At 38.3% G+C, this 24,721-nt stretch overlaps 1 protein-coding gene across 7 annotated transcripts in view; it reads right to left on the minus strand.

Annotated features, from left to right (window-relative positions):
• sema6bb (sema domain, transmembrane domain (TM), and cytoplasmic domain, (semaphorin) 6Bb) overlaps positions 1 to 24,721 on the minus strand; it is a 122,975-nt gene that overhangs the window by 89,975 nt on the left and 8,279 nt on the right. For 2 of the 7 annotated variants that reach the window (XM_081349698.1, XM_081349697.1), the window contains exons 1-2: positions 22,033 to 22,241; positions 19,661 to 19,758 (exon numbers count right to left, since the gene is read on the minus strand). The exons of 1 other annotated variant lie outside the window; for it this stretch is intronic. In XM_081349698.1, the coding sequence (XP_081205824.1) occupies positions 19,661 to 19,758; positions 22,033 to 22,069 (135 nt within the window). In that variant the 5' untranslated portion in view covers positions 22,070 to 22,241. Of the gene's footprint in view, positions 1 to 19,660; positions 19,759 to 22,032; positions 22,265 to 22,449; positions 22,588 to 24,721 lie in introns of those variants that run through there. 4 more of the 7 variants (XM_081349699.1, XM_081349702.1, XM_081349703.1 and 1 more) reach the window with 4 other exon arrangements.

The raw sequence follows: 24,721 nt of genomic DNA on the forward strand, positions 1-24,721 counted from the left end.
AATAATATTATTTAACAATGTCACAACTACATAGGCATGGGGAGCATGTCGATATATATTGTTACCAATACCATGGAATAAAATGTCTATTGTTAAAGAGATTTTGCTATAGCACTGTAGACACTTGTGAAGAAAGTGATGAAATGCATGAATGAGAATATATAGAGCGGGACGTGCTTGATGTTAAAAAGAGTTATAAGCGCAATATATCCTAAAAAGGAACTCCAAACTTGCCAAAGTGCGTGCACAGAAATCTGTCTCTCTCATAAGGCGATCGTGAATTTGGGATGTCCTCGATGTTAAAAAGCACATTAAGCTGCAATAAGCAGTGAAAAAGAACTCAATGCGGTGCACGCGCTGACTGACACACAGCAAAAGTGTGTACACAGAAAGCTGTGTCTCTCAGCATTCGATCAGTTCTCTTTCAAATTTCATTGCGCTTGAATGGTCAGATACATACGCAATTATGTCAAAATCTTCAAAGTCCATCGTGTGGATTATTCATGTAAACACAGCTGATTATGTCTCAAGTAAAAGTAAACAGCTGGGTGTAAACCAGATGTGTATCAGTATAATGGATCTGTGCGTTTGGTCTTAAAGTGACAGTGGCCTAATATACCTACAGTACCTGCTGCTCTGTCATTAATGTGAATCAAACAAGAGGGAAAATAACTTCCTGAATTATTCCTGATTGAGTAACTTTTTTTTAGTTTTAACAATACATTTATATTTAAAGGAACACCACCGTTTTTTGAAATAGGGCTTATTCACCTTCTTTCCTACTTTTAGATAGGTGGGCAAATGCATTTTTGTCTCAGTGCATGCATTGTTTTAGTTTGACAGGGTCTGCGCTAGCTTAGCTTAGCATAATGAATGGAATCCTTTGTTGCCAGCTAGCATGTCCTGAGTAAAAGTGATATAAAAAAACCCCCACCTAATTACTTCTTGTGGCCTGTGTATTCACAACAAGTACAAATAGTGATGCAGATTAACACTAGGCGATTTCCTATGCAGATATTGACTTGGGACTATATTAGGGGGAAGCACAGGCGAAGCACTGCTACTTGGGCGCAGAGATATCATGCCCAAGTAGCAGTGCTTCGCCTGTGCTTCCCCCTAATATAGTCCTTAATATATAAGTCAATATCTGCCTAGGAAATCGCCTAGAGTTAATATGCATCACTATTTGTACTTTTTGTGAATATGCAGGCCACAAGAAGTAATTAAGTGTTTTTTTTTTTTATATCACTTTTACTCAGGACATGCTAGCTGACAACAAAGGATTCCATTCATTATGCTAAGCTAAGCTAGCGCTGACCCTGTCAAACTAAAACAATGCATGCACTGAGACAAAAATGCATTTGCCCACCTATCTAAAAGTAGGAAAGAAAGTGAATAATTAAGCCCTATTTCAAAAAACGGTGGAGTGTTCCTTTAATTTATAATTTATATGCAATATTTCATTTTACATTTGATGACTTTTCTGTACTAATTCTAACTACATGTTAAATATACCTATTGTACCTGAAAAACTTAATTTATATAATTCATATTTTTGTTACATTGTTTTTGTCCTATTGTTTGAAAATGTGCTTTTTTTTCTTCTTCTTCTTTTTAATAATATAAATTAGATAAAATAATAAAATAACTACATCGTAATATATCATTATCGTGAATAAAATGTATCATATCGTGAAATAAGGTCATATCGCTATACCCCTACTACGGACTAATCAATATTTATATTCTGACAATCAATATTTAAAATCCGTTATCAATAAAATGAAAATAATTATCATGCTATGGCCAAAATTGATAAATAGCTGATATAAAATTATATAATTTTAAAATTAATTAATTTTATTTGTTTATTTATTAATTAATAGTTAGGGATATATTACAGCAATATTTACCATTAATATTGTATAATATATCAAGACTACAACAGTTAGTTATAGGATAAATAAAAATAATTGTAAAAAAAAAAATAATAATTATATACACAATTGTAATAAAGGCTACAAGTGAATTTAGGCATTACAAATGTATTATGTACGTTTTAAAAATATTCATGCACAATGAAGTCCGTTATCTGCTGATGACAATAAAAAAAAAGAATAAAAAAAACTCTAATATTAGCCGACAACCGTTATGGCACACTGTGCGTTTCGAGTGTCCACCGACTGTGCTGAGAGCAGATGAACAGAAAAGATTTGTGTTGGCAGCCTGGCTTCCTGTGCCTGTACGTTTGAACCGGGTCTCTAAATCTGATATGTCGATGTAAGTGTAAGTGAATCCTCAATGCTGTTCCTCACTCTTCCTGCACCCTAGATACTGACACATACACAGACACGTCAGATTCCCCAGGCACAGCCTTGGCTATCACCATCTCCACCAGCCTGTCCCTCCCCACCCCATTGATCACATCCACCACCCTGGAGAAACACGGAGGTTTCAACCTCACACTGAGATGGACTGAATCGACTCTCCTCTGGGGCCTGTCACAGATTTTAAGCAATCTTATACCACCAAAGGGGAACACAAACCCACACAGACACACAACCCCATCATCACACACTCCACAGGAATCCACAGCATCTCAGTAGTGAGCATAAAGTTGTACCAGTATAAAGCACGCAAATCCACCTCTAGGCAAGGATGATAAACGGGCAGTATGGGAGTGAGCATGAACTGAATACAAATGACCGTTTATGTCCAGTAACCTCCATTGCTCTGTCTCTTTCTGTCTCAGCATCATTCGGCGTCGTTCAGATTGAGCAGCAGGTAGCGATAAACGTACTAACATTTCCTTTTTCAATCCTTCACTAAAAAGAACAGCTAAACTTTAGTTCTCAGTTTGTTACAGAAAACACATTTGTACTTGTCATTGTCAAGTTCATGGCAGCAGCTTTATCAAGGAACAACCTCTTGAGTGTTTTAGTGGCTTTTAATGCCACAAAACAAGACTATATCGAAGGTGTTTGTGATTCAGATCTAAGTAAACCTAGAGTGGATCAATACTCTAATTAAGGGACATTAAAGGTTTGGAAACAACAGAAGAGCATTTTGTGAGGTTTAGGACAAAAGCACTGATATCCAAACAATCCTGTTTAGTCCAGGAAAATCTCAGAATTGTTTTCAGATGACATAAACCTGCAAACAGATTATAAATGTGTTATAAATGGACCTCATTCTATTGATGAAATACTAATAAAAAATGTAAATAAAATTATATATATGATGATCTATCTATCTGCCTATCCATTCATCCACCCATCATTATCTATCTATCCATCTATCCACCCATCCATCATTATCTATCTATCCATCTATACACCCATCCATCCATCTATCCATAATAGCATGGAACTTTTAATATCAGCCTCTTTTTTTAACAAAACACGAAAAAAATGGCTGACTTATTGGCCGGAATTTTATTCTATTTCTTCTAATATTAGTGCATCTCTACTAGTAATATTGTTTAGAGAAATAAATTGGAAATTGTAAAATACAGCTTTAACTTACTTAATAAATATAGAATTAACAACTGTTTAACCTAACAAATTAACACCTTTTCAGTTTTGGTCAGAATTTTAAAAGATGATTTTACTTACGATTTTCTAAACATTAGGTCAAGTCAAGTCACCTTCATTTACACAGCGCATTTAACAATATAGATTGTTTCAGGTAAAATCAAAACGAATTGTGGTTGGTCACTTTGCATGTCAGTCAAAAGCTTTTTCCCAGTTGATTCCCAAATCAGCAAACCCCGCCCTGCAGCTGATTTCATTGGTCAACTCAAGCCCTGTCAAGAAACAATCAGACTTCGTGGATTCAGTTGAGAGTGTAGAAAATTCATGGATTCATCACCTACAAACATCACTGCAACTGGTATAATGTATGAAAAAGCAAAAAAGCTAAAGAAACTAGAGTAGAAAAACAAGAGGGAATCTGAGACTGATTAATTTCACAGTAGCCATTCCTCAAAAAACAACAACAAAAAAAACACTGAAACCACAGACCACAGTAAAGAATTACCACAGCCGTCTGTCTCTCTCGCTCCGTGCGTTGTTGTAATGGAGTGTGGTGAAGAAACCATGAGGTCAGAATCATCAAGCAGAAGATCAAAGTTTTCTCTGAATACTCATTGCCTGGGGCCCTGCCAGTTAACCAGAGCTCTTTTTCTCTCGCCTCTTCTTTCCTTCTCTCAGGTCAGCTTAAAGATTGAATAAAAAAAAGCCTCTGGCATAAGAATAATCCCATTGCCTTTCATCTCTCAATATTATTGACTAGGGATTGTCAGGATGGTCAGCTAGTCGGCTAGTTGGTCAACAACTGATGAGTCGATTAGTGAGATTTCATTCATCTCTTTTGGGAAAAAAAGAGGAATTTAGAGTTTTTGGCATGCTGTGTTTTAGCATGAAAGCAGACTAAGAAGAAAGAACTATGACGAAAGCCGACTGTGTTGTTGCCTTGCATCACCTGCGTCTGGGCCAAAAGTTGCACTTTAACACACTGCAAAGACTACAGCCAATGACTAACTAGCATGTATGTTCTGTGCCTGTGTGAGATGAAATAACTCTCTATTACATGGAACAGGAACAATTCACATACACAATTAAAGTTAATGGGGTCCATTGTTGTTGTGGCAAAAAGAGTTTTCAAAATTCTCTTGTACTCCGCAGAAAAAATAAAGTCATACATGATGGGAACAACATGAAGGTGAGAAATTGATGATATAATTTTTATTTTTGGGTGAACTGTCCCTTTAAGTCAATGTGTGACATTCAAAATAGTTTTTGATTGTCCTAAACCTGTAATCACACAGGGCTTCCTTCCTTTAGACCTAGTCATTCAGAAAACCAACCGACAAGACGATTTTGAGAATATGTAGTTTTGCACATCCCAAACGTCAACGCAGTATCACAGAATGTCACTCACTCACTGTCATTCGTTCATTTGCACACTCTCTCCTTCACATTCTTACTCTCTTGCAGATGTGACAGCTTTTCTGTGCAAAAGTGCAAACATAAATGATGAATAGTCACAGTCTGTCACGAAGGGGTGAGATCATTTCTCAAATTCTAAAACAACATTCCTCTTCTCCTTTAGATCATTTCATCATTAAACTTCTGCACGAACATGTGAAGATGCGTTTTGATCTATTTGGAAAAAGGACACTCTCACACTTTTAGAGATCGTGAGGCAATTCAAAACACATCCCACATGTTTTCAAAGTGGAACTCCAGCCCAAACATCTGTATATGCCAAAATGTTCCTGTCTGGGATTTTACACTGCCAGCAGGAGCCAAAGGTGTGACTAGCAATAAAGCAAATGGAAAGGACAAAGTGTGTCTGGTCTGAAAATCATACGCGCACACACATTCACATTGAAATGAACCTGGACAGCTTGTTATCTTTTCCAGAAAAGCAGCTTTAAAAGTAATCTCTTTCTCTCTCGCCGCCTTTCTGATCCTTAAAGTGGCCAAAAAGTAGGAACAAGGCTTTTTTATGTATCCTTATGCATTTTTCAATTGTTCGCCCATTTAAATGTTAATGCTCCCATTCAGGGCCTTAAAGGGCCTAAAAATGAATTTCCTTAAAGACGTTGCCGGTTATCAAGTGGCAGGAGGAGGAAATTTGTGTTTGGTGGTCCATGACCTCTGTCTTTTATCTGTAGAGAGGGGGAAAAAAACAGTTTAAAAAGAAAGCTGACACCTTATCCTCTTCACCCTCTGAAACCGTCCATCTCTCTGATGATGAGGCATGAGCGCAAAGGTGGATCAGCAGTATAAACATGACCTCCGACCTGTTTATGTTATCTAGGCCTAACGAGGAGACCACCGGGCCACTCCAGAGACCACTCAGGACCACCGGGGGGGGGGGGGGGGAGTCATATCAAGGAGCCATTTCAGACAGCAAAAAAAAAAAAAAACTTTAAAGATGACTAATAATTTAAATGATGACTCAAGTTCAGAAATACTCGTTTCTTCATGTATTATACAATCAGGATTTTTCAAACTTTTTTGATCCCAAAGACCCTCAAATATAATGATGTCCTTGTGTGGGAACCCCTTTCTAAAAAAAACTTTGGTGGCTATATAAAACATGATTGGCTTTAATTCTGTTACTGTACGACAAAATACAGCAAAATGAAATACAAATCAAGTTAAATTCAAATTTGGACTTTGCATTAAGTGAACATTTTTTATAACCATTATTAGAGTGATGTTAAATGCATACATTTCAAAATATTTCTATAAGTGTACTTCACAATAAATATGGTTCCAGAGCAGTTTACAATGAACTTAGCCAGTCCTATAAATACAAGTCCTGATAAATACAATTAAAAACATAAAAAAATTAGATCCCCTAGAACCCTCTTGCGCCCCCTGGAGGTTCCTGGATGCTAGTTTTAAAAAAAACTATTTCCTGAAGCTTAAAATTAAATGTCTTTTTTCCCTCCGTAATTAGGTTGATTGTTTTACTGATTAAAAAATGCATATACTAAAAGGTTTCTCAAAACTGAAGATTAAAACAAGTCCATGACTTTGTCTTCAGGAATTAGATTTTGATAGCTTTGTCAAAATCAACATGTAAAATTTAAGCATTTAGCCTCATTCATGAAACGCGAGCAGAACAAGTTTATACTGAAAATATTTCATAAACCCATTTATATGTAAATTGCCACACTCCTTTTTAAATGGGACAATTTACATACAAATATTTTTACAGTTTACTAATGGTTTTACAAAATTTGTTCTGCTCACGGTTCATGAATAAGGCTCATGGATTGGTTAAAAACCAAATCTCTCATCAGAAATTAAAGTCACGTATTACCCTAAAATAGCCTGACACGATGCTGAGTCCTCCTGGACTCACATCCCTTCATTAATGGGGAGGAAAAAAAGTGTAAAAATCTCCAGGTAGAATCACAGGAAAGGTGGCGCTTCCTAAAAACCCTACTGCTCATTGTGCTAAGCCACTTAAAGACTCAGTTCTCTTTCCTTATTCAGCGTTCCTGCAGTACTGATAGAGAGAGCAAATAGAAACAGTATAATTCCACCTCACTGTGCCAATATCAACAGAGTATTAATAGAAGAAATCCAGCCAAGTCATGGAGGACTGCAAAACCACACACACATAAAGCAAAGCGGTCCAACGCCACAGACCCCTGGGCTTCATGCCCCATCAGAGAAACTCTTTCCAGCTAGCGCATGCATGTGGAACCAAAGCTTTTCCCCCTTCTTATACTGACCTGACCAGAACAAGGGGAAGATGTCACGTGCAAGAGCCTTATAAGGATAAAGAGAAAGATATAAAAGAGACAGACAAGATTTGGAGATATAGAATGATGTCTGCTCTAACAGTGTAGTAAGTCACTGGTAACAAATGGTCTCTGTATTTGCACCTGGTCACATCTGTGTCATATTGGTCGGCTGAGGAACATATTGGGTTTCTGGGAGTGACTCCAGGAGGATAAGAAAGAGAAAAACAACGAGATGAGGAGATAAGGATGAGGCCGCTGGGAAACCGAGAGAAGGGCTGTGAAAAGCTGATGTTCTCCGTTCTCTCATGCATTAGAATTCATTACCCTGCTCCTTATCACATTTTACCTCCTCTCTCCTCTAAATTGCTGTCTTTCTCTCTTGTCTTCTCCATATCTCTATCATCTTTTTCTCTCAACCCCGCTCTCCCTGCAAGTAGTGCTACACGATACAGGACCTTAAGTGAGCCCCTCCCATCACAGGGCCCAGGACAACACTCCTTCCAGTTTACCCAGTTGTATTTTTATATCTCAGGAATTCTCAGTTATGTCTATGTCTCAGATGTTTCTCCTAAAATGCCTTATGAGTAAAACTAGATTAAATAACTGCTGACAAAGTAGGAGTATACAAAAATAATAATAATAATAATATTGAATGATATATCAGGACCATAACTGTTATCTGATGATAAAGACAAAAAAAAAACTCTTTCATCGTTTTCGGGCTCCCTTCATGTTTCTCCCAACATCTTTTTCTTATCAATCCTCAGAGGCTGCCCCCTGTGTCAGGTTTAAGAATGACATATGCAATTTTGGTACAATTTACAGCTCTTGGTAAATAACGGCAAACAGTTGTGATTATTAATGCGTTTGCATAGTCAGCGAGCTGTTTTGCCGACTGTGCCCCGCTGAAGTACAGACGCCATGGGACCTACTGAGTAATCTTCAGTTCAGGAGTGCTTCTCTAAGTCCAGGTGAAATATGGCCTATTTCCATGGCCGAGGCGATCAGTGTTGCTCACTTAAGGGACGGCCTGCTCAGCCATGTCCGTTCAGAGTTGAATCAAACGCTGTTAACCATACCCTTCTCTCAACGACCGTCTGAAGAACTCTTCAAACGCCCAACTCATTTCAGCCTGGGCATAGACAGATGCTACTCTCCACTTCCGAGAGTACAAGATCCCACTGGAGGAGAGCCACACAGACCATGAGGCCAGATCTGAAGTGTGTGTGTGATCTGTTTTTAAGTATAGAGATTTCTTGGTGCCGCTCTGAATCGAGAACTGATTCTTGTGTGGTTGGACAGGCTCTTATGCCGTACACTTGTGTGGCTTCTTGAAGAAACACAGGACATCACAGACATACACACACGCACTTAAATTAATCTCCAATATGAAAAAGTCTATTTTGTATTTTTGGTCTTTTCTAATGATAAAAACAATAGACAGAAAAAAATTGTGTGAAAAAGGGGAACAGGATCACCCAAAATCAACTCGCAGTTCCCGAATGAACACCACTGCTCTTTGTCACGGCTCTGACAAAAATGAAGCTATTTAAAAACTATGACTCAAAGATATCGCTATGAAACTATTCTAACTGAGGCCACACCATGACCTTTGAGTTTGGTACAAGTTTATTCGGATTCCAGTGGTCTCGTGGTGTCCAAGTCTGGTGCTATTCCACAACTGCAGATTAAAATTCACCAATACACACGCACAAAGAAACCATTCTGCATTTTATTCACACACAAAAATCTCTTTTTCTCTCTCTCTTGAATAAAAGATTTTGGCACTGTTTTACTGTGTCTATTCCCACTAATTGAAGCGTGTGTGAACACTAATTAAAGCTCAGGGGGAGAGAAATCTCTTGATGCATGCTGGGAAAGTGTGTGAGGAAAACAATGGCAACAATGCAGTGATGGAAAGAGGCCCACAGCCTAGATACATTATCAATGGGAGTTCAATCAAACCGATCACACGCATACGAAACCACACATGACTCTAATTCCATTTAGAGGACTTAACTTCCTCTCACACTTAAGCTCTAAATGTCTATATTTGCATATGCAGTTCTTGAAAGAAGTGAATTTGGTTTTCTCCTTGCTGCTTGTGTGTTTGTGCATACTAATCAATCTCATGTTTATTAAAAGCACAAGTACAGAAAAGAGTTTTAATGACTTTAGCCAGTTTCTTAGCAAGTCCCCAGAAAAGTGTCAAACAAATCGCACATTCACACGAGCAAATATGCTGCCACTCCTTTTCTGAATACTTAATTCTATTGATAACCATATTCTAAAGCCAAATTCACTAACTAATGAAGTGATAATAAAATGTATTCGCATTAAATTAAAACAGTTAGTTATAGAACTGAACTGAGAAACTGAAAAAAGGTGTTGACTGTTTGTGCATTGCTAGAAAAAAATTATAATACACAGAAAATAAGGTATGTGGCAGGGGTTTCCCCTTACATTGAGTCCATATTGTTTAAAAGCAGCCACTTAAAGAACACAAAACATCTGTTTAGTAGACCTTAACATGTCAAAAATAAAATATTAGCCACAGCCAATACGTTAAACAGTTGGCATTAATGTTTCTTGTTCACAGTCACAAGATTATCATAATTTCAAACGCAATTTTGGAAGTGACTTTTGTATTTAATATAGAAAAAGAATGCTAATAAAGGTAATTTCCTTATTTAAATGCGACTGTCATTCCTTAATCTATGCAGCGTGTACACGGCCAGAAGGAATGTTATTGCGGTTAAGAGCTACACATGATTTTGAACTGAAATTACAGCAGGAATGTGAGCAGCAGACATTACTTTTGAGTGGTAATGTCCACATCTTAATAAACTGAGGCTTTAATGATCTGCGAAGGCCACTAACTGTCCCTTTAAGGATTAATAAAGCAACAATCTGTATAAATAATGTTGAATACAGTACAAACACGGAGTCTGTGGTGGAGACAACTATACTGGGCTGCCGTTTAACTTCCTCTAGACAGTCACTGTGCACCAGGGAAAGCTGTGTTAATGGTCAATGTTAACTGATCTGAAAGCATCAGATGGAACCAATGTTCAATATTCAGCCTAATAGACTATTAGTCAGGGTAGCGCCATGTTTAATTTTTGACAGGAATGAAAACAAGGCTGTGAGGGACAGAAGTACATTGTGTTCAGTGGGTTTTACTGTTTTTTTTTTAACCACATGCTAATTGTTCAGCAGACGAAACCTTTCAAAGATTGTTCAGTAGACTCAATTTGCCTAAAACAATTGGAGGGATCATGGCTTAGTTACAGTTGGCCAACTATATATAGATAATACTTTTGCATCCTTTATTCAACTTCAAGAGAAATTTCACTTACCAAGCGCTCACTTATTTAGAGACTTTACAATATGGAATTTATTCATAAGCAGTTTCTTAATTTCCCCTTGATTCCACCCTGGAATATTCTTGAGGACATATTAGGACATCACAAATCCATAAAAGGGGCGATCTCTGAGATCTATACTATAATTAATACAAAACAATTCCCCTCAATGGCTCCGCTGTGGATACTTTGGGTGGAGGAGCTAAACCTGGTGCTTGAGGAAAATGTTTGGGACTCAATGCTGAATACATTCATCATCAGTTAATGCTAGGCACGCTCTCATTAAATTCAAAGTAGTGCATATAACTCACTGGTCCAGAAATAAACTTCCTGATTTGACCCAACCTGCCTTCGTTGCGCAACTGAACCAGCAACGTTACTGCACTCTTTTTGGTTGTGTCCCAAATTGTCTGACTTCTTGGGGAGAGTGTGTCTCCATCCTGTAGATCCTGTTTTGAAAGTTTAAGAATTACATATGATCTAGGACTTTGTACCGTACATGCCATTGTAGAGATTAAGTATATCCTTCACAGCCTCATTTTCAGTCATTTAATATTCAATATGGCATTACCCATATTGATCAACCAATAATCTGAATATTAACATCACAGCATGATAGAAAGCAAACTACCAAAAAATAAATACATTTATGACATAAACCCTAGAACTCGGAACCAACTCGGAAAGCTCAGGATCATCAAATAGTGCAATTTGCATTCAACACAGATTTTGTTGTTTAGTGGATTTTTTTTTTATCATTTATTTCGTGAGATAGATGCTAAAACAATGCAGAGAGAGTGACAAAATGGTATTACTTCTTAGTAAATTATCCCCTTAGACTCAGCATTTCACATTACTCAGTTTACTTTATTATAGTTTACTAATCCACAAGGGTTACGCAGTTCAAACTGGTAAAAAAGGAAGTCCAGCTATGACTAAAAACAGAGTTCATTTCTAATACAGTTTAGATACTTAAAATAATCCCACATTCCTTTGTCATTCCTGTTAATGAAGCCGTAGTATAATCAGAGCTATTTACTGCGATCATAAGAGGCTTCACACACAAAAAAGACTTTAGACTTCAAAGCTGCAATATTGTTCTAACACCAACAGCGTAATTGTGCCTGGGCTAAAGCACATTTCTCTCTGTAGACAGATCAGCAAATAGCCTGAAACTCAGTCAGAGATCTTGTCTCTGGTGGGGGGAAGATGAAGAAGAAAAAAAAATAACAGGGAGAGAGAGGGGGGAGCTTCTTTCTATTCTGTTTATCATTCATCTAATTTTGTGGTTAATTAAGTAACGAGTGTCTCTGGGGCTTCCTCGGTTCCGGAGTCTGAGCTAAAAAATCTATCAAACCCATCCAAGTGTCTGCGCTCTTGTTTCACTCCACACAAATGAACCTTCTTATTGCAATAAATATACACACACGCCATGTCATTCGGTTACACAGTGTCACACCCCCACGCTTTGTCTCACATTTTCAAACACTCCTTCCAACAGTTGATTGGAAATGATGATGATTCTCAGTAATGATCTGACTAAGAGCCATCGGCTTCTTTTCCTCCCACTCAGGAACAACGGCTTCCAGGATGTGTGTGCTTGTGTAAGTGCGTATCCCCCTTAGTCCCAGACTCGAACTCTCTTCCAACCTCACTTTCCCTCACCCTTCATCATAACCCTCACCAGAGGCTTATTCATTTCATCTCCGTCTACATTTCCTGGCCAATAGCACACTATGTCCTTCCAAAACAGACCTCTGAATGTTGTAGCGGAAACTATGCAGCTCCTGCAGGAGACTTCAACAACTCTCACACAATCATACACATATCTCTCTCTCGCTCTATAAGTTAGAAGGAAACTATTAATTTGAAAACACTGTAACCTGCACTAACCTGGAATGAAATAATTAGTAAAAACTAAAACAAAACAACAAAATAAACTGTTTTAGTAGTCAGAGCTCTCATCACATTGAGGAATAGTCTGACTTGAGAGTCTGTGTGGGTGAAGACATCCCACAGGCGATATGGCTTGAGATGCCTGTGATACGGATAACAAAAACGGACACAAATGAAATCGTAACGACTGGCCGGAAATTGCAGATCACTCTTCATTCTGATGTGAGCAACTTTCACGCAATGATTTGGTCATCCGTAGGATTCACATTTTAGACCATGTCATATGTCAGTGCACAGCAGGCCCGGCGTCAAGGGGGGGCTTGGGGGGGCTTAGCCCCCCCTAAGATGATCTCAAGCCCCCCTTGCGGTGATCTGAATGATGATTATGTGACTGAGCGTTCGTGCAGGGTTCGCCTAAACACTTTATGAATAAGATAACAATAAACGAGAACTATCTGAACTGTTCTCGACTTTAGGCTATTAAATGTCTCACACACATGTGAGAGGAAAACCCGAAGACCGTGACACCCCAAGTACGCAATGCACGACCTTAATTGCCTATCTACGGCAAACCCCGAGGGGAAAATGCATTGCACACACACATAGAACGAGCGCCAGCACATCCAGAATGAATGCATCATAACACAATCAAACATAAGGCCTGTTACAATTATTATTATGAGGCTACTTTTATTATCAAATCAATACAATTAATTAGCCCCGCAATAATTTCATAGCGCATCACTGCATAACCGACGCGCAGCGATGAAGATGTTATATTAATCCTCATTTAAAAAACGACGTGTTTAACACGAAATAATTATCCTTTTTTCATCATGGGTTAGGGTTAGAGAAATACAAGAGCCACAAGAGAAATATTAAGAAAATAAATTAAGGTTACCTATATACCGTTATCAGAACATGTTGAGTAGATTCAGCTCTCATCGGTCAGTTTTTACTTTCACTTTCTATAGTGAATAATTTAATGGGATTTGATAGTACTTCTTCACTGACATAACTCTCGCGCAAAGTGCTCGCCTTCATGGTTTAAAACGCATATATATCCAATATTGCGACGTGACGTTTTTCTTTTTCAACAATTGCGCAGAATGATGGACAACAATAACATTTCGTGCACGTCCTATCCCTTTAACCCCCTCCCCCACTCCCCTCACGCAAGCCCCCCGAAGAATTGTAAAAGCCCCCCCCCAAGTAGTTTGTCCTGGAGCCGGGACTGGTGCACAGGCAGAAAAAAACTTTTTTGAAAACCAAATTTATCTCTCTTGCCTTTGTATTGAATTAAAAACAGCCATAAAAAAAATTAATAATAAAATATTCTATGCAATCTTGTTTTAGTGTGGGTTTTATCCCAAAATTTACGATTAAAACAGTTTACAGACACAGCAACTGCTTGCTTTAGTTCAAAACACATAAATGTGACCTAGGAAATGTCATTTTGATAGGTGTTTTTCACTTATCAGTTTATACTCACAAAGAAAACTTATACCCTCACAAAAACAGGATTGCATACGGTATTTCTGAATTATAAACAAGGGGCTTTGGTCCTGCAAAAACAAAGAGCCTTAAATTCACCCAAAAATTACAACTTTTTCCATAAAATGAAAATCAGTGAGTCACTGGCTTTGGACCCTATTGACTTCTTTAAAATCATCTTTTGTGTTCCATAGAAGAAAGAGGCTTGGAACGACATGAGGGTGAGTAAATGATGACAGAATTTAAATTTTTGAGAACAATCCCTTAAGCTGCATAAGAGAGTAATCTGAAAACAGCATTAAATAAAACTGCAAATGCAAAACCTTGCTCTGTAGGCCTGAAGTAGAACTACAATGAGTTGCGCTTTCCTATACAAGACTCAAGGTCTAATAGAGGCACTCAACACAACTGAAAAACCTTGACGAAAAGGACACACATACACATCAAGGGACTTAAATGGCCTCCTGGCCTTGTCCTCCATCCACAGAAGACAGCTCCAGAGTTCTCCAACCAGTGTCTTTCTAAATCAGCACACGCAGCACTTTTAGACATCCTACCCGGGGTCCTCTCTGGGCACCCCGGATGGCTGCGCTGATGCAATGTACTTAATTGGCGGTAATCAGGTCACTGGTTAGATGCAGAGCTACTCTGGGACTTTTCTAGAAGCTAGACCGCTGTTAACCTGAGCATCAGCCCCATGTGCCCTGCCTCCTAAGAGTGCCTAAAATCAGGCTGCCATACAGTTACAGAGCCTAACTGTATCATGTACTGACAGCATAATGTCATCCTGGGCTGTTTCAGCAGGACAATCTGGCTATATTAAGCCGGTTCGGTAATGGCCAGCGGATAATGTTGTCCTCTATATAAAGCAGTGTCATTACTGTCAAAATACTCTTTTAAAAACACGTGATTGGCCCAATTGGGCCCAGAGCGATTTTCCTTATGCTATTATAGGCACACACAAAAAAAGGACGATGCTTCTTGAAATAACGTGGCTATTTGTGTGTGTGTTCCGGTTGAAATGAAATACACAACCCAATTTCCTGCAGTCAGCGCATGGCATATGTCTCTTTTCCTCCTGCGTTCTTATGATCACTTTTCATATCTGCATTTTTGAGCACGGCTGCTGCTCTGTGCTGTAATTATCATAAAACTGTTTACCTAAAACGGCATGTTAATGTTTTTGCATTCGCTACATATCCAAGCCTCTTTAAAGTCGCATATTGAGCAGAGAGAAAGCAGGTGGGTTATTATTCAAACCGTTTGTCGGGAGTCTTCGTGTCCTCACCGTCATCTGATATTAAGGCCGCTACACCTGCTGCTTTTGGATGTATAATACAAGACAGCCATTATTAACTATCCGAAGTGCAGTACATCAGCATGACTCCACTAGCAAATGCCGCTTAATAGTTGGGATCAATCTCCTTTTTTAGTGGCACCAGATCTCATTTCTTAAACATACTTAAACACTTTAGCACGTAGATGTGCTGGAAGTGTTTTCATGACCTAGTTTAAGACAACGGCAATAATATAGTTACCAAGTTAACAGCAGACGCAGAAGGTATATCTGTTGACTTTTTAGAGCCAATTTTGGAGGAAAATTCTGCAGAATGGATGCTGAGAAAACTGAACTCTTATTGGTCGCTGAAAGCATAATCAAATTAGCCAAATGATTCAATAAATGAGCACAAAAGGAGCAGTGGATGTGTAGCCTTTTTTGAAAGAAGGCTGGTTCAATTTCTTTGAAAATCTGTAGCTTTTCATGCAGATTCTGTGTGGGCCTGGTTACCAGACATCGCTAATATCAGACACGGTTATCGAACACGGCTAGTATCAGATAGAGCGTGACTAAGGAAATTACAGTCCTGTTCCAGTCTCTGATTGCTAGTGTCAAGATTTAGCCGCTGTTCATGGTCCTAATCACTATCATTAATGAGCATGGTAATGCTATGCAGAGAAATGGCTTCAGGTCAGCTCAGCTGGAGCCCAAGGGATCCCTGGAGAGCTGGGTCCTCATCAAGAAACAATGTCTTTTTTTCTGCGAAGCCTGACAAACATAAAGAAAGGAGAAACATACTCTAGTCTACACAATTGTGCAAATGCTTAGACAATGCATTTTGTCCTTTCTTCAATAACAAACCAACTTCCAACTGTTGCACAGGTGTGACAGCAGTTAAAAGCAGCCTATAAAAGATTGTGACTTTTTTTTTCTTTTAGACTGATAATTGATCGGGGATCCTTCGTTACATTTTAAGTGCTGTAGCACTATCATTGAAAAGTTTGGGGTCAGTAAGATTTTTGTTTTTTTGGAAAGAAATTAATACTTTTAGTCAGCAAGGATGCATTAAATTATTTAAAAGTGAGAGTAAAGACTTTGATACACTGATAAAAAAAGAACTGTTCTTTTGAACTTTCTATTCATCAAAGAATCCTGAATTTTTAGTTCCGTTTCAGTTTCCACAAAAATATTAAGCAGCAAAATGTTTTCAAAAATGATAATGACAAAAAAAGTTTGTTAAACATCAATTCAGCATATTAGAATGATTTCTGAAGGATCATGTGACACTGAAGACTGGCGTAATGATGCTGAAAATTCAGTTTGCCATCACAGGAATAAATTATATTTTAAAATATATTAAAATACAAACAGTTATTTTAATTTGAGTTTTTTATTTTTAAAAAAATGAAGCCTTGGTGAGCATTCTTTCAAAAACAATCTGACCCACCCCAAACTTTTAAATGGTATTGTATTTGTTTTGCATTATCAAATATATTCTGACACATTTCATAGCTAGATGCATCAAGAATTCCCACACATGTATAGAATAGCCTATGCTTAATTTTACTTTGGCAAACTGTAATTAATGGTGACACTTCAGTTTTGCTCAGCCAAGATGGCAAAAGGCAAAAAGACAGTTTTTATAAACTTGCACCATTTAAGAGACAGAGGAAAAACGAAAGTGTGTGATTAAGGAGATAGGTGACTCTCTCGGGATTTGGCTTGGAAAGAATTAATCAGGAAAGTTTAGCAGGGGAACAGACCTGAATACACAACAGACTCACATCTCCATTCACATGTCTACACAGCCAGTCTGAGATACAAGACCCCTCCCAGTAATCACAGCAATATTTCAACTCTAAGCATGGTTAGGTCTACTAATAAAACATCCTTCTCTTCTTGCAGGCGCCATCACTGCTGTCCACTTTATTCTGCAAAAGCACTCTAGATTCAAACGATATCACCACCCTAACTCAGTCGTACTTACTGCAAGTTGTCTAAGTGGGTCAAGGGGGTCTCCGCAGGGATCTCATAAGCCACACGGGCTGTCAAGAAGCAGCTAGGTACCGCTGATAAGACTCTCGCAGCGACAGGCGAGAACCCTACTGCTTCATTACTGAGCCAGACATCCAGGCCAGGATAAACACTGAGCTCCAGTGCCCAGAATTACACCAAAGCAAGTTCTGCATCCATCATTCAACTGTGGGTACTAGGACTGCACAATTAATCGAGAAAAAAAATCACGTTCATTGTGCATACAAATGCAATGGCAATTCAGAGGTGTAAACTAGACTTTTAGCCACCATCAGTAGACTGTTTTTATGTATAAACCTGCAGTGACCGCTTTAGCGAGTGTAATGGGATTGTTCTGATATCGTCACATTGCTCACTTTCTGTGTATAATTTATTCAAAATGTGTACAACAGTTTTGTTTTTCCTTGTGCTAAGTGGGCCAACGTGAAGTCAGCCATTTAGGCACATTCGATTTTCAATTCTTGATTTACTGATGTACTGAGGAACACAGTACTCAACATGTTTTTGATGCATAGCCTACTTATAGAATATGGCATGCAGTTGCCCTACATTCATTTTTTTTTTAATTGGTAGTCAAAAATAAAAATGTACACAAAATTGCTGTAAAAATGATACACATTTTAAAAGACCATAGAAATGCTATGGTAAAAACCAGTTTAACACTTAATTGTTTAACACTATATACAGTAGCCTATATAATAAGTTCCCTTATGGTGAAAAACTGCAATATGTCTAATGGACATTTCATGTAATTTTACAGTTAAATGCTGTTAAATGTACTGCTTCTTGGAAGTGAAAAACTTCCAAATACTTTACAAATATTTACATTTTACAGTAACAAATTTAATAATCTACAGCGAAATATAATCTACACATCACATTTGAAAGTTTTTCATTTAAATAATATTTTTTTTTTTTAGTTTTTTGCTGTTAAATTAGTGTCATCATGACAGTTTTTAATACTTGTGTCATTGACACCACACACTTTTAATATGTAATATATTATTATACGGCTCTGCGCAATACTTGATTCTGATTGGTCGATCGCGTCATTCAGTGGTAAGTTATTCCCTGATAACAACTGTTAAAAACAGATAACACAGGCTCATCCAGGTCAATCCCTGAAGTCGGCGCTTTAAGCTTGCTAGGAACAGTTTTTCTTTGTGGAAGTTTTTTGTTTGGTGAGCTAATAAAATATTTAAACTCAGTAAAATCAATATTTTGTGTACAGTTATTTATGTCCTCCGGTATCTCGGACTCACTCTCTTGTTTTATACAAACGCAGCTGCTGCCATTTCCATTTTGATACGATAGTTTTGTACACTGTAATGGATTATAAGATAACAAACAGGTACGATTTTAAAAGTTTCACCTCAGATCAATATCTCTTATCCCCATAATTGGTGAATAATACCATGTAATAAGTGGTATGGCTGTACCGTATACCTTAAATGTCCAGATAGTTTGAACCTGACGCTTGTTAGCAACTACTCTCTCCGCAGTAGCTTTGTGTTTGAGGGGCTTCGCGTCGGGGTCCTGATCACTCTGTCGGGGTTTATTGTGCGATAAAAAACAGCTGGATGTACATTAATATTATATACATTACAATATATTACATTAATATTACATTAATAAACCCTTACATGAATATAACATAATATAACATAACATAACATACCATACATGAACAAAGCTGATTAGAACATTTTTGGGACTGAAATTCATGCTGATAATATCTAATAAATGACTAAATATTATTCGATTAATCTGCCTGGATGATATATCTGTCAAAGTAACTGTATTGGAGTTCTTTTAAAGCACATTCTATTAATCAAAATTAATATCCACAATTATAATATCAACAGAAATAATCCACAATTATAATTTGTCATAACCATGCTGCCCTACTGGGTACAAACGCAGAAGGGCATGTCTAATCAAAACCACGAATCATTAACACATATCCTCTAATTAACCTGTTAAAGTGTGAGACCGGCCTGCAAATGTGGCTCACAGTGACTCCAGAGACTAGCGCGGTTTGTGCACACACACAGCTACAGGGTCTTAGGAGTTTAAGCTTTGTAAGTGGCGCTTTGTTCTTGTGGTACAAAGGGAGAAAGCAAAATAGGAAAGGCAAGAGAAAGACAGAAGCTCATTTAATGCAAAAACAGCAAAAAAAAAACAAAACTTTATATTATCTCTGCAACATGAAACAAGTAGCACAGAAGAATGAGTCTAAAGAGAGGGAGAGATCAAGAATGAAAGAACGCAAAAAGCTCAGATGTTGACTTTGGGTATAAACATAAAAGACAAGTGACATACTGAGTGAAACTCCTCCAGGTTTGGGTCTGAACTCTCATCAGCTTCACACGGCTCCACCATCGGTGAACTCACACAGAAGGGTGAGAAAGAGAGAGAGGCTGAAGAGAAATACAGAGCTGAGTTATTATATTAATGAATGCTCCAAGCAGCAGATGCCTGCAGAGATGCTGAGGCCGTGCTCAGCCGTTCCCTTTTTCAGAGGCTGCCGGTTTCAATCTGACAGGCAAATGGGGCAGTGCCACAACATCCACAGCTGCTGCTGATGCAGAACACTCATCTCCAAAGAGAGTCAAACATACACTTTCCCCTTCTCTCATCTCTTGCTCTTTCTCAATAACCTCAGCTCCAAGATAAGCAGTAATGCAAAGTGGAGGTGAAAGCAAAACAGTGATTTTCCTTTCAGTTTTTATTTTGCCATACTGTATATGACAAAGACATAATAAATGCAACACTTGCATCTCCAGTGCTTACTAATAGTGTCATTCTAAAAGACAGGAGTTATCATTTGAATCGGTTTGCTGAGTCCTTCACTAACTGAGTAAACAAAACAATTTGGACCAAGCTACTTTAAAGGGGTTCTATTATGCCCTTTTACAAAGTCTTGATTTTGTTTTTGGAGTGTACTAGAATATGCTTTCATGCTTGTTCAAAAAACACAATATTTTTTACATTATTACAGCTCCTCTTTCCCCAGTCTTTCCCGGTTTCGATATAGTCCCTCCTTCTGAAATGTCCTGTGATTGGTTAGCTGGCCCAGTGTGTTGTGATTGACATGCTTAGCGTGTGTTTGGGAAATGTCCCGGCCCTCCATAACCGTGAGTTCTGCTCTAGTGTAAATATAAAGGATGGCGGTAATTTCAAACCCGATTCAGACCCTGACAATGTTAACAAACAAGAGGAGCATCCAGAACAGATTTCATGCACAGACAATTATTCTTGTACATATAGGTACGATGTTAACCACAATTTAATCATGATATTTGTCAGAAAACTATGGTTATACACGCAGTAATCGAACACAAAATCATGGTGAACAGCCTTACAGAAGCGAAAGCTTACAAAAACTATAGTAAACAACATTATATCAACACTAATGTTGGCTAGCGTAGCAACAACATAAAACTTATAAATGGAACTGTAAATAGAAAACACAACTACAAATAATAAGACATACTGTACTTACAAGTTGTCATCCACAAACAACAGATTGTCCCGACAAAGTGGAAACTGCCCCATTTCAGGAGAAGCTTTTGTGTGTAGCCTGCATCGTGGTTCTGAAGGCTGTTCATCGTAAAATGTGCAGCGCAGAGATAAACGTCGGGCTTGTAATGTTCAGAAACAGTGTTTAAAATAAATTTGACCCATACCAAGTTCATCAGCCTTAGGAAGGTCAAACAACTGACATAGCAGCAGCTCAGCCAGGCCTCGTCCACTTTTCTGCGTATTATGGAGGAACATTATGACTTCATAAAGCCCGGAAAAATCCTGTTATAGTCCAAACAAGACATTTGTTGTAGTTCTTGGAAAGTGGATTCTGTTAAATAAAATATCTCCCTTTGGAGTGGACTTTGAGCTTTGTAACCTTGCAGATATTTTTTATGCTCAAACATTAACATTACACACTAATTAAAGTTGAAAAAGTGAAAAATCATAATAGGACCCCTTTAAATTAATATTAATACAATCATAACATAATACTGAAGGTTCCTTGTATAGCAACAGCTGACAGAGAATTTCCATCATATGCAAGCAAAATGTAAATGGTAAAGGGCATCCAATACCATTGAAAAGTTTGGGGTCAGTGAGTACTTTTATTCAGCAAGTTTCCATTCAATTAATCAAAGGTCAAAGTCAAGGCATTTATTCAGTGTTCAAAAGGTTTGAAATAAATACTGATCTTTTGAACTTTCTATTCATCAAAATATTCTGAAAACATGCAGGATCACATGAAGAATCATGAAACTTAAAAAAACATTAAAAATACAACATTAAAAAAAATGCAAGTACTGCCATTGAATGGTAGTGTATACCCAAACTATTTGAATCCAACTGAAAGCTTGTGAATCGGAATAAAATAAAATGGATACCATACCAGCACTCTCTCAAGCCACTCAGCCATTCTCTCACTTTCATAGCAATTTTAGGCTCAATTAATTTTCACAGTTGGGAATTCTGATGTTTTTCATTGACGCCACATGGTAATTACTCTTTCATCTAATGTATGTGTGCTTTTTGAGTTCAGTAGCAGGGGTTTATTATGCCTGTGTGTCGCATGTTTGACGTCCGCTGACAAATCTGACTTTCAAGCATTTGTTAGGTTTAGCTTACAGTCTGTTTATATAGCTAAACATTGCAGCGTAGAGACTGTTTACCTTCAGTGGACCCGTGTGAAACGCTAAGAGGGGACATGAGAGAAAGAACGAGAGTGCGGTTAGTCTTATCTCATAAAAGAGAGGAGAAATCTGACCCAAGGAGCCCCAAGCTGTTCGTCCATAACTAGCTTGAACACCAGGCTGCTCTTCTGCTGCGCTCCTTCAAAGGAAATCTGTTGTCATCACTTATGGTACTGACGACAGTCATTAGAAACAAGGCAGGTGAAATCGCCTGCGTGAAAGAAAGAAAAGCAATGGCCTTAAAAGCCTGAGTGCCATCTTTAACATTTGGCAGAGCCAACGCTCTCCCATGTCGGAGAGGTTGTTCAGTCGAGCCTGCGGCTATGCAATTAAACTCCCTCATACTGAGATTCATCAATAAACCAAGCATTAAAAAAAATACTTGAGATTGTTTACCACAACATATTTCTAGCGTGATCTGGAGAGGTTTAAATATCCCAGCCAATTTGCTCAGTATTTCCACACCAGCCGTTGCGGCTCCCTCGGCGCAGAGAGGAGCCGCATTTCGACCACCACTAATGTGGCGACCTGATGCCACGCAGTGTTGTGCTTCATGCAACCCCTTGCAGATCCCGAAGTCATGACAGACAGGGGGCAGGAGGACAGACCGGAGAGTTCTCAGGGACGATGGTCTCTGCCTGATCACTTCTAGAGTTTACACTGACGGTATCAAGTTTCCTTGACGACAGCGGCGACGGCGGTGCTGGGTAGGCTGAAATAAAGCAGGGGTGACTTGCTATGCTATTTATACTGAGCAAGTAGATAATTGTTTAAAGGTTAGGCAGCGAGCAAAGCATAAACAAGCATTCTGTGATTGTGTGTGTGTGTGTGCGCGTGTGTGATGTCCCTGAGGCACAAAGAGGAAGAGTGCGTCACATGATCGCCAGGCTGCTTGCCCGGGATACAAGGCTCTCTTATGCCAAAGGTCTGTGTGTGCTGAGAAGGGGGCGGAGGGACTAATTCTGCTCTTGAAGATAACAGACTGAAATATGAGCAACAAGTATTTATAGATCACGCAAACAAAAAGCTTTTTAAAGGGAAAGTTCAGCCAAAAATGACAATTCTGTCATTTACTCACCCTCCTGTCATTCCAAACATGTATGATGTTGTATTTATTGTGTCAGGCTACAAACATGACAATCAACACCATAAAAGAAATCCATATAACTTGAAACTATTATTCACCTCCAATGAGTTGAACTCAGTTTAATTTGTAAACTGAAACAGTTGAACAGTTGTTTTAAACCGACTCAAAAGAATGATTTTCACAAATTGGGTTCTCAAATCTGATTCAGTGATTAAACATAATTAAATTTAGGTTACTTGATGATAATCAGTAAAATCCAAATCATTGAGTTCAAGTTTTATGTTTTGTAGTAATATATAAATATTAGGCACATGAATAGAAAACCGCATGCCAAATTAAGACTTGCTTTCAAAAAAATTCATCTTCTTACCTCATTGGAAAATCATCAGTGTCTTTGTCCATCCTTTGGAAGTCAATGGTAACAAAACTGTTTGGTTACCAACATTCTACAACATATATTTTGTGTTCAGTAGACATTAGTTAAGTTATTTATATAATGTTAGTTATGCAGGTTTGGAACGACATGAAAATTTAATAAAAAAAAAAAAAATGACAGAAACATATTGTCTGTCTCTTTTAACTATCTCTTTAAGAATGTTTCGATTTTTTACTGGATAACACACACACACACACACACACACACACAAACATGAAGAAAAAGTTTGTTTTGCAGTGTGACCTTGTGCTCTGTAAAGGAAAAAAGACAAAACAATAGACACATTTCCAGGATTTAGAATGCTGAGGCAGGAGTAAGCTATGCTAACGGCTGAGCTAAGCTTCACAGCTCAACTCAGAAAATCTGTCTCTTTCTATCTTTCTCTTTCTCGTTTTCTATTCGGTCTGACAGAAATGCCAGCAGCCTCTGATGCTTGCTGACCACAAAAACAAGTTATTAAAAGGCTTGAAAGGGGGTATGAATATTCACATGTGGGATTTGAGAGGAGAGGAAACGCAGAAGCCTGACAGCAGGGTGAGCAGTCAGGCTCCTGTCTCACTAAACGATTCCAACACAAATCCATTCAGGTCCTCATGAGCACACCGGGGTTAAAAACATTTACATACAAATACAAATATGCCACCACACACACATACACACAAACACGTGCACGCATACAGAGGGCTACAGCATCTGATTAGCATAATTCCTCTTCACTAGAGCAAAATCCATCACTGTGAATGTGCTGCAATTGATTCGAAATACATTAGCAAATTGTCATGTGAAACCAAGAATTGTAATCCCTAATCAAACGGATAAAAGCTCTCTCTTTCCATTTTCCCTCTCTTCTGTTTACGTGCGCAAGCCCCAAATTGCTGTGTTTTCCCCACACAGAGAAGTGCTCTTAATAAGCGAGGATGCTTAACATCAAAGATTTTTGGCTTTTTGTCTGGGTGTTTCAGCTGAACGCCAGATTGATTCGTATGGTGTGTGTGTGTGTGTGTGTGTGTGTGTGTGTGTGTGTGTGTGTGTGTGTGTGTGTGTGTGTCTGACATCATCCCAAGGGAGCACCAGACTGTGTTACAGCAACTGCCCGCTGACACTAGACCTGTTGCCTCCAGATGGCCTCCACCACACACATACAC

The sequence above is a fragment of the Scardinius erythrophthalmus genome (genome assembly GCF_964197995.2).
Source record: "Scardinius erythrophthalmus genome assembly, chromosome: 20".
Classification (NCBI taxonomy): domain Eukaryota; kingdom Metazoa; phylum Chordata; class Actinopteri; order Cypriniformes; family Leuciscidae; genus Scardinius; species Scardinius erythrophthalmus.